Here is a 21,546-nt window from a genome sequence, read left to right as displayed (position 1 = left end):
AATCAGGACGCCGGCCGCGCTGGCGGCCGGCGGTGTCAGGGGCCGCTGCTACGGTGGGGCGCAGGCCGCATTCCGCTCTCAGGTGGCTCCATCCTTTGTGCAGGACGGGCCAACAGGATTACCAAATGCCACTGCCCACTGAGACACCCCCTTCTCGCCACCCCGCCAGCCCCGAGACCAAGGAAGGTGGGCCGTGTGGGAAGGGGGCAGACTGCGGGCTAGGGGCTCTGCCAGTCTCCCGTCTCTCCTTTCCTCACGTTGGAGCATTGCTAGGGGGAAGAGGTAGCAACCTCTGGATGCTCTGAAAGTGCTCCTGAGGCCTTCGTGGGCCAGGGAGACAGACACGGAGCATTTGCTGACCTCTCTGCACCTGGCCGGGCACTGTAGGACTTGCTTGTCTTTGCGGGGCGTCGGTTATCCCTGGACCTGCCTCTCTGCATCCCTCCCCTCCTACAGCCTCTCACCTGCCAGGTATGCAGAGGCCCGAGTCTGGCCCAGGGAGGCTGAGAGGGAGCCACGGTCGCTGCCTTTGAGTGTGTGCTGGGGAGGTGGCAGAGTGAGGTCTCTGAGTTCTTTTTGTGTCTTGCCAGGGGTGCTCTGTAGGCAGGTGGGAGCAGAGAAATGCCCCCACTGAGGCTCCCGTGGAGGCTCAGTGTCCACAGGAGCCATTTGCCCCAAGGCGGCCTCTCTGCAGGCCTCTCCCACTGTGAGCGCCAGCATGCGCACAAAGAACTCCTTACCTGGAGCACCGGGGAAGACTCAGAGGACCCCCAGCTGAGTAAGGGCAAGCCTGTGGGATGGGGGAATTTGTCTCACATAGCTGGTGAGAGAGAAGCTTCCCTGCAGCGTAGTAGAGTGGTGGGGCGAGGATCCAGGACTCCCCACCCTGAGCAGGCGATGGTGGTCGCAGCCATGGTCCTGGCAGGGGGAAGGGGTCTCCCTGGAGGCAAGGAAGCCTGCCTCCTACCTGCACCTCCTCTGCTGATCAACTCCAGCATCAACATTGCCCATGGAAGAAGTAGAGCCCCAGGTCTCAAGGGACCACAGGGGAGGCACGCCCAGGTGAGAGAGGGCTGTCTCCCAGTCCAGAACTCAGCCAGGAGGCTTTGACAGGCAGGTCCTACAGCTCTAAAGGAGGAGTCACATCCCACCCTGCCCCAGGCTGTGTCCCCACCCAGCTATCAGATGATAGCAGCCAAGCCCCAGGGACCCAGGGCCTCACTTCGCTTAGAAGCCAGGCCAGAGATGCGTAGCCCACTGCAGGAGCCTGCAGTAAGGGGGAGCAGGTGACACCCTCCGTATTAGCTCTTTCCATGTCCCTCCAATGGCAGGGAGTGTGTCGGAGACACTCTTGCCATGGTAAACCCTCTCCCTTCAGAACCCTGTCCTGGGACCTCCTTTCCAGATGCCTCTTGGGTCTGGCCACCTTCCAGAGGAGGGGCTTAGGAATCTGAGACCATAATGGAGCTTGAGTTCAGCTCAGGAATGTATCAGAATCACCGAAGGATTCTTCACATATATACATGCTCCCCTCCCAGAACTGCAGCCCTGGGTCCATTGGTAGGTCTGCAGTGACCACTGCTGGGGCATCTAGTTACCTGCAGAGCTTCTCAAAGGGTGCATTGTGTGGACCCCATAGACAGAATGCCCCAGGATCTTGATTTCATTGGTCAGTGGTCAAATTTGAACCACAGTCCCCTTCCAGGAACTTCCACTGCCTGAGAGGTTACACTCATTCCTCAAAAAAGGGATCTATGGCCCCTTCAGGCCAATGGGTCCATCCCAGGAGCCCTGAGCCGTCCCTTCCTTCTCATCCAGGACCAGCCCCCCACAGCCTTCTCCTCCCAGGAGAGGACGGGAGGGTCTCTCCCCATGCCCTGCGGCTGCGAAGTATGGGGCCAGCCTAGCAGGGCAGGTGGGCCCTCCACCTCCTAAAAGCTGCAACTGTGCAAACAGCCTGGTGGTGATGGAGCCCATTGCTGGGAGATGCAGGAGCCTCTGTCTGGGCTCAGGGCTCATGGCTGGGCAGTCTGGGGCCTGGGCTGACTATCCTGAGCCTCTACCCATCTCTGGGGCTGAGAGGGCCTGCAGGACCCATTATGGTGGCTCAGCAGAGAGGAGCCCCCTCTTTTTGTCTGGAACAGTTTTAAAAGGATGTGCAAGGCCTAGGGCAGGGAGGCCTCTGGGGTGGTGCTTTCCTACCAATCCCTGATAAAAAGGCCTTCTGGGTAATCTCCCAGAGGGAAAATCATCTCTGGGACAGAGGCCGCAGTCTTCTTGTCCACTCAGACCACAGTCAACACTTAATAAGTAGTTGCTAACCGCTGGGGAAATGTTAAAGACAAGGACCTTGGAATATTTTTTTGAACTTTCTTCAGCATATAGGACTTCAGAAATAAATCCTTTTTTGATGTAAAAAAGGTCCTTTTCTGAAATTATGATTGTCATTTCTTATGTATCTTATTCTCTCAAAAAAGTAACAAAATTTCACAGTCCTATGTCAGTCCCCAAGTAATTTTTAGTACTTTCCAAGCCTATGACATCCAAATCTGGAAACAGGATTTATTAAAATCCCTCTGGAGTCTAGAACTAGAGTTCTAAAGTTCTGAGACCCAGGGAAGTAAAGTAACCGCCAAAGCCCATCTCACATGTGACACTTGACTCTGGTACCCAAGGCTACACTGGTCTCAGTGACTGTGCAGCCGTGCCAGACAACTCTCCCTGCGTGTCCCTCCCCCCTCACCCCCGCCAGGACTCCAAGCTCTTACAACAAACATAGTAACCTGCCCCAGATTTTACCTCTGCCCATCCATCCATCCACCATTCATCCATCCATCCATCAATCCATCATTCAGCCATCATCCACCCGCTATCCACCACCCACTCATCCATCCATTCATTCATTCATCCACCCAGTCTCCACCATCCACCCATTCATTCATCCATCCACCGACCATTCATTCAGCCACCCCTCCATCCCAAAGCTGCCCCAGAGCTTACATTGCCAAGCCTATTGTGTGTCCTTTTCCCCTATTCTCTTCATCATAAACTGTAATCTCCCAAAGGCAGGTGACCCAGCAGAGCCCAAAGCAAAGAACCTGACTTGCAATAGCAAGGCCTCCCACTAAAGGAATGCGAAGACTCCTCTGGGTCACCCTTCTCCTCCCCATTGCAGGGATTCCTTCTAGCTAACAGTGGGTCATTCAGTTTATGTTTAATTATCACCGGGACACGTAGCTCCTTCAACTTTCAGAAAATCTAGGTTCTTAGAAATTTCACCAGAGCAGCAATCCACTTTCTTACAGATTTCTTACTTTGGTTCTTGAGAATGGGCACCTTGCATCTTGCTTATCTTGTATTTCTAGTTGTGAGCCTAGTGTATGGTTCATTATAGACTCTTGGGTCCTGGATGGGTGGACGACTGTATTGATAGATGGATGATGGGTGGTGAATGAATGAATGGATGATGGATGGATGGATGGATAGATGGTGGAGGGATGGTAGATGAATAGATGGATGGATGGGTTGATTGTAGATGGATGGATTGTGGATAAATGAAAAAAGCTTATTGATCCTTTGAATGAACTGAATAAATAATTGCTAATGAAACAATTATTAGCAATTAGGAACTAAAGAGCCTCTTGATGAGGTGAAGGAAGAGAGTGAAAAGGCCGGCTTAAAGCTAAATATTAAAAAACTAAGATCATGGCATCTGGCCCTATTACTTAACAGCAAATAGAAGGGGAAAAGGTGGAAGCAGTGACATATTTTCTCTTCTTGGGCTCTAAAATCATTGAGGATGGTGACTGCAGCCTTGAAATCAGAAGATGATTGCTTCTTGGCAGGAAAGCTATGACAAACCTAGACAGTATGTTGGAAAGCAGAGACATTACTCTGCCGACAAAAGTCCATATAGTCAAGGCTATGTTCTTTCCTATGGTCACAGAGTTGTGAGAGCTTGACCATAGGGAAGGCAGAGCGCAAAAGAATTGATGCCTTTGAACTGTGGTGCTAGAGAAGACTCCTGAGAGTCCCTTGAACAGCAAGGAGATCAAACCAGTCAATCTTAAGGGAAATCAAGCCTGAATACTCGTTAGATGCTGAAGCTCCAGTATTTTGGTCATCTGATGCAAATAGCTGACTCATTGGAAAAGTCCCTGATGCTGGGAAAGATTGAGGGCAGAAGGAGAAGAGGGCATCAGAGAATGAAATGGCTGGATGGCATCACTGATGCAAGGGCCATGAACTTGGACAAACTTCGGGAGATGGTGAGGGACAGTCCATGGGGTCGCAAAGAGTTGGACATGACTGGGCGACTGAACAACAATGAAAAAATATCAAGCTTCTGGGGAGGATGGTTTTCTTGATTGGAAGACACTTGTCTTACAAAAAGACTCTTTTAGGAGATTCCCTTTCTTCTTCCTTTTCCCAGTCCCAGATTGCAGTGTGGGAATGAGAGTCCTGAGCTGGCACAGGGCAGGCTTGGGGAGCCCTAACAGCTCATGTAGGCTCTATTCTAGCAATGCACCCCCTTCTTATAGGCTGTGTCCCTTCCTCCTCTCTTGACCTGCCAAAGCCCATTCACAAGAAAGCATTTTGCTGGTGACAGGGGTTATTTCCAGTCTCATCTCCAAGAAGCAATTTCTCCTCCCACAGGCAGAATGGTTCTCTCTCCCTATCTGTATGTGTCTGTGGTTTGTGGCTAAAATTTTGCTGTAACTGGAGTTGCTACTGTGCTCTCCCAACCCATGACCTCAGCAGAGCCCTGTGTCCCTTCCTCTCTAAACTGAGGTTAATCCAGAAGGTCATGACTTTCTTGGTTCAGACCCTTGTGGAAATCTGATTTAAAAAAAACAATCTATCCAGAAAAACCACGAGTTTTCAGACATGCCCTGGAATTCAGCTTATGATTTTGGGAGGGTTATGTTCTGGACTTTGTTGGTATGTTGCTATTACATATTGACAAGAACTTTAGGTTGAAAGACTCCTGTAAGTCTACAATAAACCTTGTTTTAGGGATAGAGTAAACGAACACCTGGGCTTCCCTGGTGGCTTGGTGGTAAAGAACCTGCCTGCCAAAGCAGAAGACTCAGGTTTGATTCCTGGGTCTGGGAGATCCCCTGAAGAAGGAAACGGCATCCCACTCCAGTATTCTTGCTTGGAGAATCCCATGGACAGAGGAGCCTGGCAGGCTACAGTCCATGGGGTGGCAAAGAGTCAAACACCACTGAGCAACTAAAACAACAAACAACAATGAACACCCTAAAGCTTACCTGTGGTTTCCTGCATTAAAAGCCCCACAGCTGTGGGATGTCAACTGGGCATTCTGGGGTTCTTCTGCACAGCATCAGAATGTGTTTTAACTTTTTCTTTGGAAATAATTGTGTAGACTTACAGAAACATTGCAGGAATCCAGATCTCTTCCCAGGCCTCCCCATTGCTGACATGACACAAATCCAGTTAGATCCATCAAAACCAAGATCCACCACTAAACTCCAGGCTTTACCCAGATTTCATCCATTTCCCCACTAATGTCCCTTATCTGTCCAGGAGCCCATCCCACGTCCATGGGCTCCTCAGCCCAGCCCTTGCCCTTCACGCCCTTGAAACCAGGAGGAATTTGGTTAGGCCTTTGGGGGTGTCTGATATTTCCTAATAATTAGATCTTTAAAATGCCTCAAAGAGGGTGGAATTTCCTTGGGACATCGTCTTAGGAGGCACATGGCATCCATCCATTTTCTGTCTCATTGCTGGTGATGGCAACCCTGATTTCTCTGGTGAGGAGGGACCTGTCATAGTGTCCAGTGTGAAGTTTCAGCTTTTCCCTTTGTGATTGATCAGCTTCTCTGGTAACTGCTTAAAGACCTGTGTCTTCAATTTTAAAAGGATTTTCTTTGCCAGAAAGAACCATCTTACTTTTTTCTTTTGGCTTATGGTCTTCGTAAGGCTTCTTTTCCTCATGAGCAACTTGAAGGCCAGCTCCAAGGTGTCCTTGGTCCTCAGATCTTTATTTGTGAGGAGCCCCTCTCCTCATTTGACAGAAAAGGAAACAGAGGTGCCCAGAAGAGAGAGAAGTGTGCAGGCTCACACAGCTACTTGGTGACAGAGCAGTGCAGGTGACAGAGCAGGAATGAGTTTTCTCCTCTAAGTTCAAGGGGGAACACCCCTCCCATCCCTGCCCACCCTTCCGCTCAAGTTGTCTGGAAGCCCTGGACTGTTTGCCTGAGCTTGATAAGCAGAGATCTCCAAGCCCTGTTCAAGGCAGGGCAAAGCCCCAGGCCCACTTTCTCTCCCCTTATCTCAGTAGCTGGAGAGAGGAGGTGAATAGGGGCTAGTAGGGGGTGCAGAGCAGAGGCGAAGACAGAAGGCAGGATCCTCCTACAGGGGCTCGCCCGGGGCCTCTGGGGACAGGCTCAGAGGGACCTGGGGGAGCATATTCAGGACTCGGAGACGCTGAGCCTTGAGAAGGGCCACCAGAGAGCGCGCGGTAGGGGAGGCATCAGACTGTGCAGTGGGTTCCAGGGATGCCCAGGACATACTGGCTCGACCCTGCCCTGGGAGGGGTGGTAAGGAACCCCCAGACCTCCAGCTCACAGCCCCGAACCCAGGGTCACTGCATGGGCAGGAGGGGAGACACCAGACCAGGACCCTTGAGGGGTGAGAGTCAGGTTAGCCCAGCTTCCAAAGAGTTGGAGTCCTTGAGAAGACAAAATGAGGGTGCGGGCTCTGCTGAGTGGAAGAACAGGAAGGAAGGGGGTCTGTGTCCGAGTCGTGTGTGCCTGGAGTCAGCAGGAAGTGGCTCCAGGCCGCCCTGAAACTAATCAGGTGTACTATAAAAGGGTAACAGGACAGGGGTTCGTGTCTTGAGAGGCAGCTGCCCGGCTGATGTCTGGGAAAGAGGACAGTGAGGGGAGCCGTCCTGAATTTCTTCCAGGACAAGCTGAGTAGGGAGAGGCAGAGAGCCAGGTCCCCTGGGGTGGGCCTGTCCAGGTGTGCTCAGACCCCCCTGGAACTCCATGCCCCAGCCCAGGGCCTCTGCCCTCTCCTCTGACCACCAATAACCATCTGGGGGTGGGCCTGGGGCTTCAGATTAGAAACAAAAGGTGAACTCGACACAGCCCCCACCTCAGGGAGCTTTCGGGCAGAATGGGTGTGAGATGGTCCTTGGGGAGCCCTAGGGCCCCAGGGCCAGGCGTGGACTGAGCCCAGACTGCATCCTCGGATCCCCAAAGAGCAGGGATGGGGCCACAGCAGATGCGCAGCAGCAGAAAAGCAGCTGGAAAGAACCCAGGGGAAGGACGAGGGCTGAGTGTGGCTGGCGGCCAGGGAGTGGTGATCAGGGCTGAGAGGGTAGCAGGTGGAGCAGAGTCAGCCTGTGTGTGAGTCAAGCAAGGACACAGTGGCAAGGACTAGAAAAGGGGCTTGGCAGGGCCAGATGGGCTCTGGACAAAGCATTCCTCCTACAGTATGTATAGGGGGATGTGCATACTTGTGTGAGTGTGTGCATATATGTGTATGTCTGTGTGTGCGTGCATATGTGGGTATGAGAGGTGAGAGTGTCTCTGTGTGTGGATGGGGGGTAGGGAGCTGGAAGCTAGAGGCGGTTGTCCCAACTAGGATCCTCTTCTGGTGCAAGTGGGAGATTCTGAGGTCTGGACTCATAGTTGAGAACCAGGAGAGGCAAGATGGGCCACGGCCATTTCAGGAGGCCAGAGCAGCCTTCAGACTTGGGTAGATCCCAGCCAAGCTGTCAGTGGGAGGCTGATGGGGGAGAAATGGGGAGTCCCTTTCTGGGTTTGTGACTGGGTGCTTGCCACCTGGGAGTTTCCAGAAAGAAGCAGGTGTCCAGGCCTGCTCTGGGGAAAACATGGGGAGTACATAAGTTGGCTGTGGCCTGCAGAGGACCTTCCAGAAGTGCTGACAAATCCGTAGAAAAAAAGTCACCAAAAGCAGGGTGGAGCCTTGCAGCTATCAAGAGGCTGGTGCCGAGGGCACTTTCTCAGACACGTCCCGCTCTGTGTGTTCCTAGAATAAGAGTAAATGTGCTTTTCTTAGTGGCAGGTGTGTGTGGATGTGTACAAACCTGTGTGGCTGAGTCTGAGTGTGTGCACACTGCTGGCTGGAACCCTATCTTACCACTTCCCTGACTCTGCTGCCTGAGTTTTGGGACACACATCCTTGGCTGCAAACCTGGAAGCAGGTAAGACCATGCAGTCGGAGGAAGTGTGGGGCGCAACTCCAAACCTCTGCTTGTTCCCCAGGGTGGAGCCCCCTCTCCATCCACCTCCCAGGAAAAAAGCCTCCTGAGCATTGATGTGGGTGAGGAGATAGCAGCCCCCTGGGACGACTCTCCTGTAGCTGTTTCGAGCCCTTGCACAGTCCAGGCCTGCGGTGGGGCCTCTGCCCAAGAAGAGCTCAGGGAGAAAGTGGAGCACATACCCCTTGCCAGACACAGAAGGCCCTGTTCTTCTATCTCTCCAGCTCACTCCTCAGTCCATAGCAATTTTTTTTTACCTGGGATTTTAAAATTCTTGCTAATCAGCAGGTAACCTCCACGAAGTTATCTTGCTCCCTGATATTTCTCCAGCAGGGTTTGGCAAACAGCAGGTGCTCCACACATGTGTGGAATGGTGATTTGAGGAGTGAGTGAGTTCTATCAGTTCATACAGGACCCAGGGTACCCCCAGGACCTGGTCCTCCACCTGGAGCAGATCATGGCTTGGCGCGTTGAGGAAATGTTTGTACACACTCAGGAGACGTGATGCATTGATGCATTCACTCACACCGTCTGGGGAAGCCTGGCTGAGGATCCAGCCTCTACAAAGTCCAGGCTGTCCCCCACATGCCCTATATTTCCCTCTGGTCCTGCCAGCCCAGCCCCTCCCCACCTAAGGAGCTGACTTTGTGAGCCCCCAGGCAGAATACCCCTGCCTCCTGTTTTTCCTCTGCCGACTTCCTGCCTGTCCTTTGAGACCAGCTCCTCTAGGGTTCTGTCTGCCAGGCTGAGGCGAGGCCTTCCACACCCAGCAACCCCCTGCAGCTGGCCTCTCCAAGGCAGGCCTCTGCTGACTCCCTCACATGCCTGTCTGATCCAGTTCAGCCCCACTGGCTTTTTCTTCCTAAGCTTCAGCCACCCCCCACTGGCCTTCTAAAAACAAATGCCACATCCCCTGATTCAGTTCCTCCATGTGTAGAAGGAGAAGACAGCATTCAGGGACCCAGCAGCTCCAATATCAGGTCAGAGGCAGTCTGCCAGCTCCTGGAGGGCATTCAGTTCCAGACCCAAACACGAGGGGCCAGCATAGGGCAAAGTGCACATGGAGGCACTGACCTTCAGACGGTTCCAGAAGAGGTGGCCCTTCCGCTGGGCCTCTCAGTACCCAGTGTCTAAAGTGGAAGAAGGGAAGGGTGTGCAGCCAGTAAAAGAGGCACATGTGGGCAGCATGTGAACCAGGAGCCACACCCTGGGCAGGGCTGCTAGCAGCTTCCAACAAGGACATCTGGGCAGGAGGGCTCCACCATGGGTTAGGAGGACACTAGAAGGAGTATCTGCCTTTTTGTCTCCCTTTCAATCAATCCACATAATTATTTTGAGATTCATCCATCCTGTCTTTCCTGGTATGCTGAGTAGAATTCCACTTCATAAATATGCCACAGGTTTTAATTGAAATATAATTGACATATAACATTATATTAGTTTCGGGATTCCCTGGGGGCTCAGACTGTGAGTGTACAAAATAGTGATGGGCTTCCCTGGAGGCTCAGATGATAAAGAATCCCCCTGCAATGCAGGAGGCCCTGATTCAATCCCCGAGTGGGGAAGATCCCCTGGACAAGGGAATGGCTACCCACCCCAGTATTCTTGTCTGGAAAATCCCATAGACAGAGGAGCCTGGCGGGCTGTAGTCCATGGGGCTGCAAAGAGTCGGACAGGACTGAGTGACCAACACTACTGTTACTACAACTGCAACATAATGATTCAGTGTTTGTACACACTGTGACGTAATCACCACAATAAGTTTAATTAACATCCATTACCCCACGTGGTTACAAGACTTTTTCTTATGATGAGAACTTTAAGATCTATGTTCTTAACAACTTCCAAATATACAATATTAATTCTAGTTGCCACCTGTAACCCACGACTTATTTACCTTATGCCACTATTTTTCATCCATTCACCTGTTGATAGACATTTTAGAACTCGGTTTAGGACTATTACAAATAAAGTTGCAGTGACATTTGCTTCCTGGTCTTTACATGAACACAGGTTTTCTCCAGGGTTAATACCTTAGAGGCAAATGACCAGGTCATAGGGTAGGTATATGTTTTCAAGAAGTTGCCAGATCGATTTCCAAGCGGGAAGCACCAGTTCCTTCCAGCCAGCAGTCTACAGCGTTCTGATTTCTCTACATCCTCACCAGCACTGGTTATGATCTGACTTTCTGGTTTCAACCGTCCCTGCGGTTCTCCATGACAAGTGATGTCCAGCACCTTGCCTTGGCTCCTTAGCTCTCCGTCTGCTTTCTTCGGGGAAGCTCTCTCCCCTCCTTGGGTCCTTACTCGGGGACGCGCGCTCCTGTCCCACCGCAGCCCTGCCTCCCCATCACTGTGCCGCGGTTACCCACGCCCACTGTGGGTGCCCAGGGCAAGAGGCAGCCACGCCCCCCACGGCCAGCCCCACCGAGCCATGCCGGGTCCTGCCAAGCAAGTCATCTCTTTTCGCAGCTACTCGGGAGTCCGCCTTCGTGCACGCCATCGCCTCTGCCGGCGTAGCCTTCGCGGTGACGCGCTCTTGCGCCGAGGGCTCCGCTGCCATCTGCGGCTGCAGCGGCCGCCATCAGGGCTCCCCCGGTGAGGGCTGGAAGTGGGGCGGCTGCAGCGAGGACATCGAGTTCGGCGGGATGGTGTCTCGGGAGTTCGCAGATGCGCGGGAGAACCGCCCGGACGCTCGCTCCGCGATGAACCGCCACAACAATGAGGCTGGGCGCCAGGTACGTCCGTGGCCCCCTTCAGTCCTGGGGGTGAAGCAGAAATCCCTGAGACCACAGCCCTGCGGGGCTCTGGGAAACAGCTTTCTGAACAGGCTGTGTGCTCTGGCCCCCTGAGGGGTATGGCCCGCTGGAGGCAGGGTGGTGGGCCTTGGGGGCGGGGGGGGGGGGGGGGGGGGGATGTGTCTGATGGCCAAACTGGGGGTCTGCTCACCTCCTGCCCAGGAGTGTCTGAAACACAGGGCTGTCCCGTTGCTCCACGAGGTCTAGGGCATTCTCACACGATGGCGGGTCTGCCTGTGACGTTGGGGTCCCAAGGAAGGAGGGTCGGGAGAAAGGCCTGCTCCTGCACATTCCAGTAGGGAGACAGACAGGCTGCTCCACCGCAGTGTGGTAAGTTCTCCAATGAACAAATGCACACACACACACACACACACACAAGGTGATCTGGGCATATGGAGACACACACACACACACACACACACACACACACACACACACAAGGTGATCTGGGCATATGGAGAGGTCAGACCCAGACTAGCGTCTCAAAAAAGACTTCTACTGACAGAGGTGGTGAGTGGAGACAAGCAGAATCATCTGCAGACAGGGAAGCCTGGCGCGCTGCAGTCCATGGGGTCGCAAAGAGTCAGGATTGAGCGACTGAACTGAACTGAAGTGAGATGAGGGGGAGCCAGGAGAGCCTCTGGGTAACCCACAGTGAAAGAATGCACAGGAGTTAGTTCAGACAGAACATGGAGAACAGAGAAAGAAAGATGCGGGGAATGGAGAGGCTGCCAGAGACCAAGCTGTAAAAGGCTTTGTGAGCCTTTCTGAAAAGAACTTGATTAGAGGGTCAGTGGGGAACTGCTGATAGGAAGTGATGTGTGTAGGGGCTGAAAAATGTCCCGTAAAGTTGGCTCTGACCTTGGCCAGTGAAACTGGGGCATTGCAGAGGGCTGAAAAGTGAACATTTAATTTCCAACAACAGACAACAGGGAACTTGGTGACTCACATTAATCTTCTGACTAAAGTGTACAAAAGTACAAATGTAGGATGAAATGTAAAAATCACCCTTTATGCCCTGATACAGTTACCTGACTTATCACAGGGAAGAAGACAGTGCAGTGCAAAGGGGGAAATGGTCTTTTCAATAAAGTATGCTCAGTCAACTGGATATCAATATGGTAAAGAATTAATCTTGACCCCTACTTCACACCATATTTTAAAAAATCAATTTTCCATTTCCAAATAGGAAAAAGTAAACAAAAAATGTTTAGAAGAAAATATAAGAAAATATCTTTGTGACCTTGGAGTAGGCAAAGTTTCCTAAACAGGCCAAAAAAGCACTCATAATGAAAGAAAAATGTGATAATGCAGAGTGTATTAAAATTTGTAAAACCGCACCACCGTGAAACTGAAAAGGCAATCCATACAGGAGGAGAGATCCACAATATATACTCAACCTGTATATTAAAGTTATAGTATTAAAAAAATCTACAAAGTAATAAGAAAAAGACTGATAACCCAATAGAAAGTTGGCTAAAAAATGGAAAGCCACTTCACAAAAGAAAATCTAGAAATGACCAATATGTGTGAATATGTGAAAGGGTGATCGAGATCACTAGTCATCAAGGAAATGCTGTTGGAATACATGCCCTGGCAGGAAAGAAGATAACAACTAGACGAGAGCATGATGGGAGTTTCCAAGGAGCTGGTGTTCTGAGGCTGGTAATTTGTGAAATTTGGTCATATTTCATGCTTATGACATATAAACTGTTGCATGTATACTACACTTCCAAAAAAATAATTGTTAAGTGTCAAATAGCTAACATATAGTAAGGAATTAGCAGTCCAAGCCTGGTGGCTGGGGGCAGCTTTTATCCAGGGGTCATTTGCTGGTCTGAGAGAAAAGTATATATGCTGAGCTGCACTTTCAGCAGCCTCACCGAGCTAAAAGGGACCATCAAAGGTTCTGTGTCTGGGAAATAATTCCTCAGTTTAGGCGGGATCCTGAGGAGTAAACGAAAACCAGAAGTAGACAAGCCCTTGTGCACATGTGCAGGCTAGCAAAATCTCAAAACCGGATTAAGGTGATCCCAAATTGCTGGTATCCCCACGCACCTGGAAAAAGAAGACAAATCCTTTTCGGAGAATGATAACCTTATGATAGGCTGATTTTTTTTTCTACAAACAATTTTTCAAACACAATGTTCAACACATGATCAAATATAACCTATTAAATGAGCTGGTGACATAATGAGTGATAACCAGCCAAACAAAACAAAGCGAAACAAGAACAACAACAAAAACAGAAATAAGAGTAGTCGAATTCTGAAATTATTAGACACAGATCGTGAGAAAAAAATATGGTTACTTGTGTTCACAAAGCTAAAATGTAATACAATAGATTTGGGAAAGAATCACAAAGAAATTGTAGACCTGGAAATTGAATGGGAGCTTCCAGTTAGAAAAAATATGACAAACTAAATACGAAGGATTTTTGTCTGCAGTCTCCTAGAACTTCACTAAAATGACAATGAATTAATTTTAAGATACATAAATAAACTATAAAGAACATGGAAAACAGAAAAGGGGACAAAGGCAATAAAACTTTGAAAGCAAAAAGCAGCATCTCAGTACAGTCAAGAAAGCTGAATCTTAAGCCAATAGAAACTCTTAAACTAGATTGGCTTTAAAGCAATCAACCCAGGAATTTCTAGTATCCGATATCTTGAGAAGTAGAGATAGATATAGAGCTTGGAAACAGAAAGATTGGTTGAAATCTATTTTAAAAGCATTTTTAAACCTACCAGCTCTTCTGTCCAACCTCTTGCATCCAGACAACGCCCCTCCATCACCATGCATAAGCCTGGAGGCTTATTCCCTAATGAGGGTAAAGCAGAAGATGTCTGGACTGCTGAGGGTGAGGCTGCCCAAGTGAAAGGAGTCTGTCTATATACACATTTCTCTTCTTAATCTTCTAGTGTCACAGCGAATCTTGTATGCTCTAGGTGGGAGAATGGAAGACTCTCCCCTGAAAATCAGACCAATCCAAGAGAAGAGACTTGAAGATATTGATGTGGGGTTTCCCCTAAAAGCAATGTGGCCAGATCACTCTACAGTGAGGGTCCAAGTACATGAGTCTCTCCTGTGTACAGGAGGTTCCAATAAGTTTTTGGTGCCCCACTTTAAAATATAGCAGGTAGTTAAGGATCACTGAACATGATGACTTCCTACAACCACAAAGATAAAGACCAAAATAAATAAACAAAAACCAAACTTATGGGAAAGAGACATTATAAAGAGAGACAAAAACTTCAAAAAGCCATCACTATCCCCAGAGAGTTAATACCTTGAATCCATAAAACTGGAATAAACTGTTAACTTAAAAGAATATTCAGGGGGAAAGGAGGCTCTTAGAAATTAAAATAGAACAGCAAAAATCTCAGCAGAAAGGTTGGAAGACAGTTGAGACAGCCTTCCCACAAAGTAGAGGAAGAAAGACCTGGAAAATAGGAAAGAATAGAAAATACAGATCTGTCCAAGAAAGACAGCAATGAACATGAAGATGAGGAAATTTGGTAAAGAAGTTTCCCAGAGCTGATGACCAGAAGTTCAGACCAAACAGGCCACGTAAGTGATCAGCACAAGAAAGGGGAAGATCCATGTCCAGACTCATTGTGAGGGCTTTCTTGGTGGCGCAGTAGTTGAGTCTGCTTGCCAGTGCAAGGGACATGGGTTCAATCCCTGGTCTGGTAAAATGCCACATGGAGCACAACTAGGCCCATGTGCCACAACAGCTAAGCCTGCACTCTAGAACCCGTGAGCCGCAACAGGAGAAGCCACCACAATGAAAAAGTCCACACACGTCAATGAAGAGTAGCCCCCACTCACAGCAACGAAGACCCAGTACAGCCAAAAGTAAAATAAATAAATAAATAATTAATTTAAAAAAATTTTTTAAAGAAAACTTATTGTGAAATTCACGGCCTATGACACATCCTTCCAAACTTCCCAGAAAAAGATTTGATTTCACGCAAAGGATCAGGAATCAAAATATCATCAGTGTTTCTAAGAACAACAGTGAAAACTAGAATAAAATAGAGCAATACTTTCAGAATCCTGAAAGGGGGAAATATTTTAAGACAAGACTTTTATACCAAGCTAAATCATCTTTTCAACTTTTCAAGTAGAAAAGATTTGTTTGCAGACATGCACATTTCACAAAATTTACCAGAGGGGCTTTGAAAAAGATGTCTCCAAGAAAATGAAATCCATGGAACATCTGGTGCGTTTGAAAGTCTTCAAGAGAATATTTACATGACTAGAGAGTATATGAGACTGAATCTGTAAGTACATTAAAAACAGCAACAACAAAACATTTTGTAGAAAAAGAAAAGCAATCACATCATGTGGCTCAACTAAGCATGACATTTAACACAGCCCCAACACTGTCAGCTTCCCTGGTCGCTCAGCTGGTAAGGAATCTGCCTGCAATGCAGGTGACCCCAGTTTGATTCCTGGGTGGGGAAGATCCGCTGGAGAAGGGATAGGCTACCCACTCCAGTATTCTTGAGGTTCCCTGGTGGCTCAGCTGGTAAAGAATCCACTTGCAATGCCGGAGACCTGTGTTTGATCCCTGGGTTGGGAAGATCCCCTGGAGAAGGGAAAGGCTATCCACTCCAGTATTCTGGCCTGGAGAGTTCCATGGACTGTATAGTCCATGGGGTCACAAAGAATCAGACACGACTGAGCGTCTTTCATTTTCAACACTGTCAGCACTAAGTTTTGATCTAACTGGAACTATGCTGTAGTTTTTAGAGTAGGGAGGGGGCTTGGAAAAACTGTGCATCAGAATTGTGGCATAAGGTCCCCCCATGGGACCTCCATGGTGATAGGTCCATAAGACAAGGACAAACACTGAAAAATCAAGAAGTAACAAGTGAAAGTGTAAGTCACTTGGTTGTGTCCAACTGTTTGCAATTCCATGGACTGTAGCCCACCAGGTTCCTCTGTCCGTGGAATTCTCCAGGCAAGGATACTGGAGTAGGTAGCCATTCCCTTCGCCAGGGGATCTTCCTGACCTAAGGATCAAACCTGGGTCAAGACAAGCATCTTATTACAGGTGCAGACGTGAAAGGTGCTGCCCCTAGCAGGTCAGGAAAGTGTTGTTAATGAGAGTGTGGGAGCAGAACTCCTGTTTTTCTTAACAGGTCTTAGGAACTCTTGGACTCTTTAAAGTATGTGCATATATAACTTTGATCAAAAGTAAAACTAAAACAAAAGACTTAAAAGGCAGAGATGGAAAGTGTCAGCTCCTCTTTGGAAAAGCTTGGTCATGAAAGAGAAGAAAATGGAGATTAGACAGAACTGGATTTTGGTGAGGGAAGGTAATTTACAGATGCCCCTAAAAAAGTGCCAGGATGAGAATGAAGGGTTGAAGAAACAGCAGGGAGAGGGGAACAAGGTGGAGGAAGCATCTGGACATGGAGCCCACCTGAAGTCTTAGACCAGTGCTGTTCAATAGAAGTGTAATGAAAACCACACAGTATGTATCAATTTCTAGTAGCCACATTTTAAAAGGAAACAGATGAAATTTGTTTTAAGTAATAAATTTTATTGAGCCCAATATAACCAACATGTTACCGTGACAGTAATGCAATCAATATTAAAATTTTGAATGAGATGTTTTACATCCTCTTATGAAATCTGGGGATTTAGTGTGACCCGGCAATGTAGTGTGCCCTTAACAGCACTTCTTAGTTTGGACCACCAGCCACATCTCACGACCTCACAGGTGGCTGTTTCTGAGTACATCACAGGACCTTTCAGCCCCAGCCCCACTCCTTTCCCCAAAGAGAGAAGGGAAGAGAACCTGCTGCTGGGATGCCCACAGGAGAAACATAATGTAATTCTCAGCTGCTGCTGCTAAGTCGCTTCAGTCATATCTGACTCTGTGTGACCCCATAGACGGCAGCCCACCAGGCTCCCCCATCCCTGGGATTCTCCAGGCAAGAACACTGGAGTGGGTTGCCATTTCCTTCTCTGATGCATGAAAGTGAAAAGTGAAAGGGAAGTCCTCAGTCGAGTCCAACTCTTAGCTTCCCCATGGACTGCAGCCTACCAGGCTCCTCCGTCCATGGGATTTTCCAGGCAAGAGTACTGGAGTGGGTTTCCATTGCCTTCTCCGAATGTAATTCTCAGCACTTCCCTACAATGCAATAAACCCAGTTTCCTGGGCCCTGAAGATACTGTGCTCAAGCCACTTGCATTATTCATGCTCAGGTCAGCCCCTAGGCTTGCCACCCAGCCCATGTGCATCTCCTCTAGACCAAAGCCTTGGATTTCCTCAGTTAGAAGGAACCATTTCCCTTTCCCACCCCTGCACTTACATGTCACATCTTACAGCCCCTTCTTTCCTTCACTGAACATAGATGGCCTAGAAGTAGACTCAGCCCAGGAGGGGGCTTCCCAGACCCTGCCCTCCAGGAATCTTGGGTCTGCCAGGGGAACCACATCAAGGGTGGCATTGGGAGAGGGTATCTGCTCCGCCTGGGAGTCCCAGAGCTTTATGGAGCAGGTTGGGGGGTTGTTTGACAGATGAGTGGAAGGAAGACTAAGGCAAGGAGCACAGCCATCCTCCGGGGAGGTGGGGAGGTTGAGGGCCTGCCCTGACTCCACCGCTTGCCTGCTTCTGTAGGCCATTGCCAGTCACATGCACCTCAAGTGCAAGTGCCATGGGCTCTCGGGCAGCTGTGAAGTGAAGACCTGCTGGTGGTCGCAGCCTGACTTCCGCGCCATTGGTGACTTCCTCAAGGATAAGTATGACAGCGCCTCAGAGATGGTGGTGGAGAAGCACCGCGAGTCGCGCGGCTGGGTGGAGACCCTGCGGCCACGCTACACTTATTTCAAGGTGCCCACAGAGCGCGACCTGGTCTACTACGAGGCCTCACCCAACTTCTGTGAGCCCAACCCCGAGACGGGATCTTTCGGCACGCGGGACCGCACCTGCAACGTGAGCTCGCACGGCATAGACGGCTGCGACCTGCTGTGCTGCGGCCGCGGCCACAACGCGCGCACCGAGCAGCGGAGGGAGAAGTGTCACTGCGTCTTCCACTGGTGCTGCTACGTGAGCTGCCAGGAGTGCGCGCGCGTCTACGACGTGCACACCTGCAAGTAGAGGGCGCCGCTACCGGCCCCGCGGGTTAGAGCTCCACCTGGCGGGGGCGGGGCCCCAGTGGGCGGGGCTGGAGGCGGGGCTCTGAGGTAGAACTCCTCCGTGGGCGGGGCAGGGCTCTGAGGTAGAGCTCCTCCGTGGGCGGGGCGGGGCTGGAGGCGGGGCTCTGAGGTAGAACTCCTCCGTGGGCGGGGCAGGGCTCTGAGGTAGAGCTCCTCCGTGGGCGGGGCGGGGCTGGAGGCGGGGCTCTGAGGTAGAACTCCTCGTGGGCGGGGCGGAGGCGGGGCTCTGAGGTAGAGCTCCTCCGTGGGCGGGGCAGGGGCGGGGCTCTGAGGTAGAGCTCCTCCGTGGGCGGGGCGGGGTGGGGTGGGGCGGGGGCGGGGCTTGAGGTAGAGCTCCTGGAGCGGGGCGGGGTCCGAGTAGGACAAGGTTGAGGCTCCTGAGTGGCATAGAGTTCTTCCGAGTGAAACCCAGGACCCTTCCTGGGTCCTCCTCTCTGGAGTTGGGGCTCCAGGAACGGGGATTTAGCCTGCCTGGCCCTCGAAGACCACATGGTTCCATCGTCCCGACCTCGTCTGTGTAAAGCAGAATCTCCTGGCAGAATGAGCTGTGGAGAGACTGTGGGAAACATCTTGTCCTCCTACCCCTCCCACTGAGGTCCGAGGTATATCCTCCAAGGATTCCTCCCTCAAAGATACCTGCCAACGCTCTCAACCAGGCCCTGCAGAACCGCAAGAATGGCTGGGGTTTGGGTCAAGGAGATAGGGCCCAGTGGCAGAACGTTGAGGAAGGGCCTGGAACGTGTGGCTCTGTCCTGGCTGCTTTGTGCTGGGCATCAGACACCTGGGCCCTCTTCCCAGTGTTCTGCTGTCATCCAGGCCCCAGCAAGGCACCACGCAGCCTGGTCAGTTGTGCCCTCAACTTTGCCATTGACAGAGTCCTAGCCTGGTTTGCCCACCTCCCTGTCTTCACGTTCCCACGTGCACCTGATCTCATCCACAGGAGAGGAGCAAAGCCTCCTGTCCCAGTCTTGCTGTTGCCAGCCTCTTGGCATCAGCACCTCTCTCCAGCTCCCTCATTCACAGCCCTCTGTAAGGGAAAGGCAAGAAGGGGACCTAGACTCTAAGGCTGCCCAGAGTCACTGGGCTGCACTACTGCCCAGGTCCTACTCAGCTCTATAACCTAGCTTAGAGGCTTACCTTGGGTTGTTTGGGAGATTTGGAGTTGGGGGATGATACAACACTGGTGCTACAGAGAGAGGACCCAAAGAGCCCAGAGGAGTGGTCTCTGCCCCAGCCCCTTGTGGCCAGGACTGACCCCCAGGTCCTGCTGCTATGTCTTTGGTACACCAGACCTACCTGTCACTGGTCATTGCGGAGTCTCCGGTTGGCTACTTGGCTTGGCCCTCATCACATCTGACTCATCCATCCTGTCTGGGAATGAGCAAGGCCGATGGACCCCTCAACTAATGCCCATAGGAACTGCCCACCATGTGTGGCCTTGCCAAGACTTTTCCTCCTCCGCCTCTGGTACTGTGAAATGTTGCCTGGCACCTGGCCCTGAAGGCCTCCTCTCCAGGCAGGGGGAAAGACAATGGAGGGACCTGCACACCCCACTAGGAATACGACCTTCCTTTGCCTTCAATTTTGCATTTGTGGGTTTTAATTTTATTTCTGATGCTGCTATATCCACCATACACAGGAGCTAGACAAACAGATGTGTTGTTGTTGTTTTCCTTTTCTTTCTATGAAAGAAACTTTTAGTCATAGCTTGTGAGTTTCAAACAATGGGGAAAGTAAAAACAAACAAAAAACAAAACAAAGAAGAAGAAGAAACAACCAAGCAAGCCTGTGGATTGTGCTGGATTTTTGGTGGTGGGTCAGCAAGACATGGGACCTGAATTGGTCATGACCCTCTGGGAGGGGCCACGATGGGAGGTGGTGGTGGGCATGTTTAGCTCAGAGACTCCTGGGAGCTCTGTAGTGGCCTCCAGGGCCAGAATTCCAGAGGAAGGAAGAAGGATGGCCACTCCAAAGAAGGAAGGAAACAGTCAGTGGTCTCAAAGTCAAGGGGGAGACAGACCTGTGAAAAGTGCAGAGAGCGGGGAAGGAGGCCTGCCTGTTGCAGAGGATGTGTGATGCAGCAAGCAGGGCACCACGGCCGCCCCAGGGGGCAGACCCCACGCCAGTCAGGGGTGCAGTAGGACATCCACCAAGTCAGCTGAAAGCCACTTCCCCAAACATCCACAGCATGCTCACTCAGTTGACATCTGAGCTATGTGGGCATGACTAGCTATGTGGCCATGCTTCCTGGGCTTGGGGACATGAACTCTGTGTGGGGTCCCCTTCTCAGCCTGCCATGGGCACTCTAGGAGCCTGGTCTGACCTGGAGGCAAGACATGTTCCCTCAATCGGAGGCTCACCAGCCAGAAGCCTGGAAATCAGGCAGGAACTTCTCACTAGGCCTCGCCTCCTTCTGCCTCCTGCAAAGGCCACATTAGAAGTCACAGCTCATGCAGCAGGAATCCAGTTGGGAGATCATGAGGGACATCCATCACTGGCAGAGAGCTAATGTATGAAGCCAAGAACTCTCAGGGGCTCCTTCCTGCCTCTGTCCATCCTCAGGCCTGAGCTGACCCTGGACCCTGGCCTCCTCTCCACCACAGGGCATAGCTCAGGTGTCTGAGGACTGGCAGGGGTCAGCAGTCTCTGTATGTATGGTTGGCCAGATCCTGGAATCGTGCTCAGAATCTTGGGGTGGGGATCTTTCCAAGGCAAACAGGGAGAGACTCAAGGGCAAGCAAAGCATACTCTTGGCAGAAGTGTCACGCTGTGCCTCCATGGCTATTGCCTACATCCACCCTCAATCCAGGGTATTCAGGGTATGCAGAGCTGGATAGCCCTCTGAAAACTGAGGCTACAGGAGCCAGGAGATGAAGGGCTGGCTTTCTCAAACCACATCTTCACCTCTTCAAGCCAAGAGCAGGGTCCTTGCTTCTCTCTCTGTCCCTCTATGCTCTCCTCCCTACTACTACCACTGCCTCTGAACCCTCCCCTGACATCAGAGCAGACCCACAAGGAGGGAGAAAGGGGAAGCAGGGGTGGAGGGGCATGCTGGGGCAGGTGGGACATGGGGAGAGCTGATGCTGGAGCTGAGGCGAGGAGGCCTAGTTCCCACCCTCTCAGAGGTCAGGCTCAGCACAGCCGCCCTGCAGGAGCCATATGCTGGTAAGGAGGGGGCTGGGGGCAGACGGGAGCCTCATAATCAGGAGGCTTGTGCCTGCTGAGAGCAGAGGGAGGGAAGCCCAGTTCAGCTGGCTCCATGGCTAGACATCAGGGCCACATGGTATCCTTGAGAGCAAAGGAATGAAGGGTGACC

The 21,546-nt window shown here is 50.9% G+C and overlaps 1 protein-coding gene across 1 annotated transcript in view; it reads left to right on the top strand.

Annotated features, from left to right (window-relative positions):
- WNT3A (Wnt family member 3A) overlaps positions 1–18,180 on the top strand; it is a 60,827-nt gene extending 42,647 nt beyond the window's left edge. The window contains exons 3-4 of the mRNA XM_061149527.1: positions 10,729–10,994; positions 17,692–18,180. Coding sequence (XP_061005510.1) covers positions 10,729–10,994; positions 17,692–18,171 — 746 coding nt within the window. The 3' untranslated portion in view covers positions 18,172–18,180. The remainder of the gene's footprint in view (positions 1–10,728; positions 10,995–17,691) is intronic.
- Positions 18,181–21,546: the final 3,366 nt, after the last annotated feature.

The sequence above is a fragment of the Dama dama genome, chromosome 9 (assembly GCF_033118175.1).
Source record: "Dama dama isolate Ldn47 chromosome 9, ASM3311817v1, whole genome shotgun sequence".
Taxonomy (NCBI): Eukaryota; Metazoa; Chordata; class Mammalia; order Artiodactyla; family Cervidae; genus Dama; species Dama dama.
This window is presented reverse-complemented; position numbering and strand designations above follow the sequence as displayed.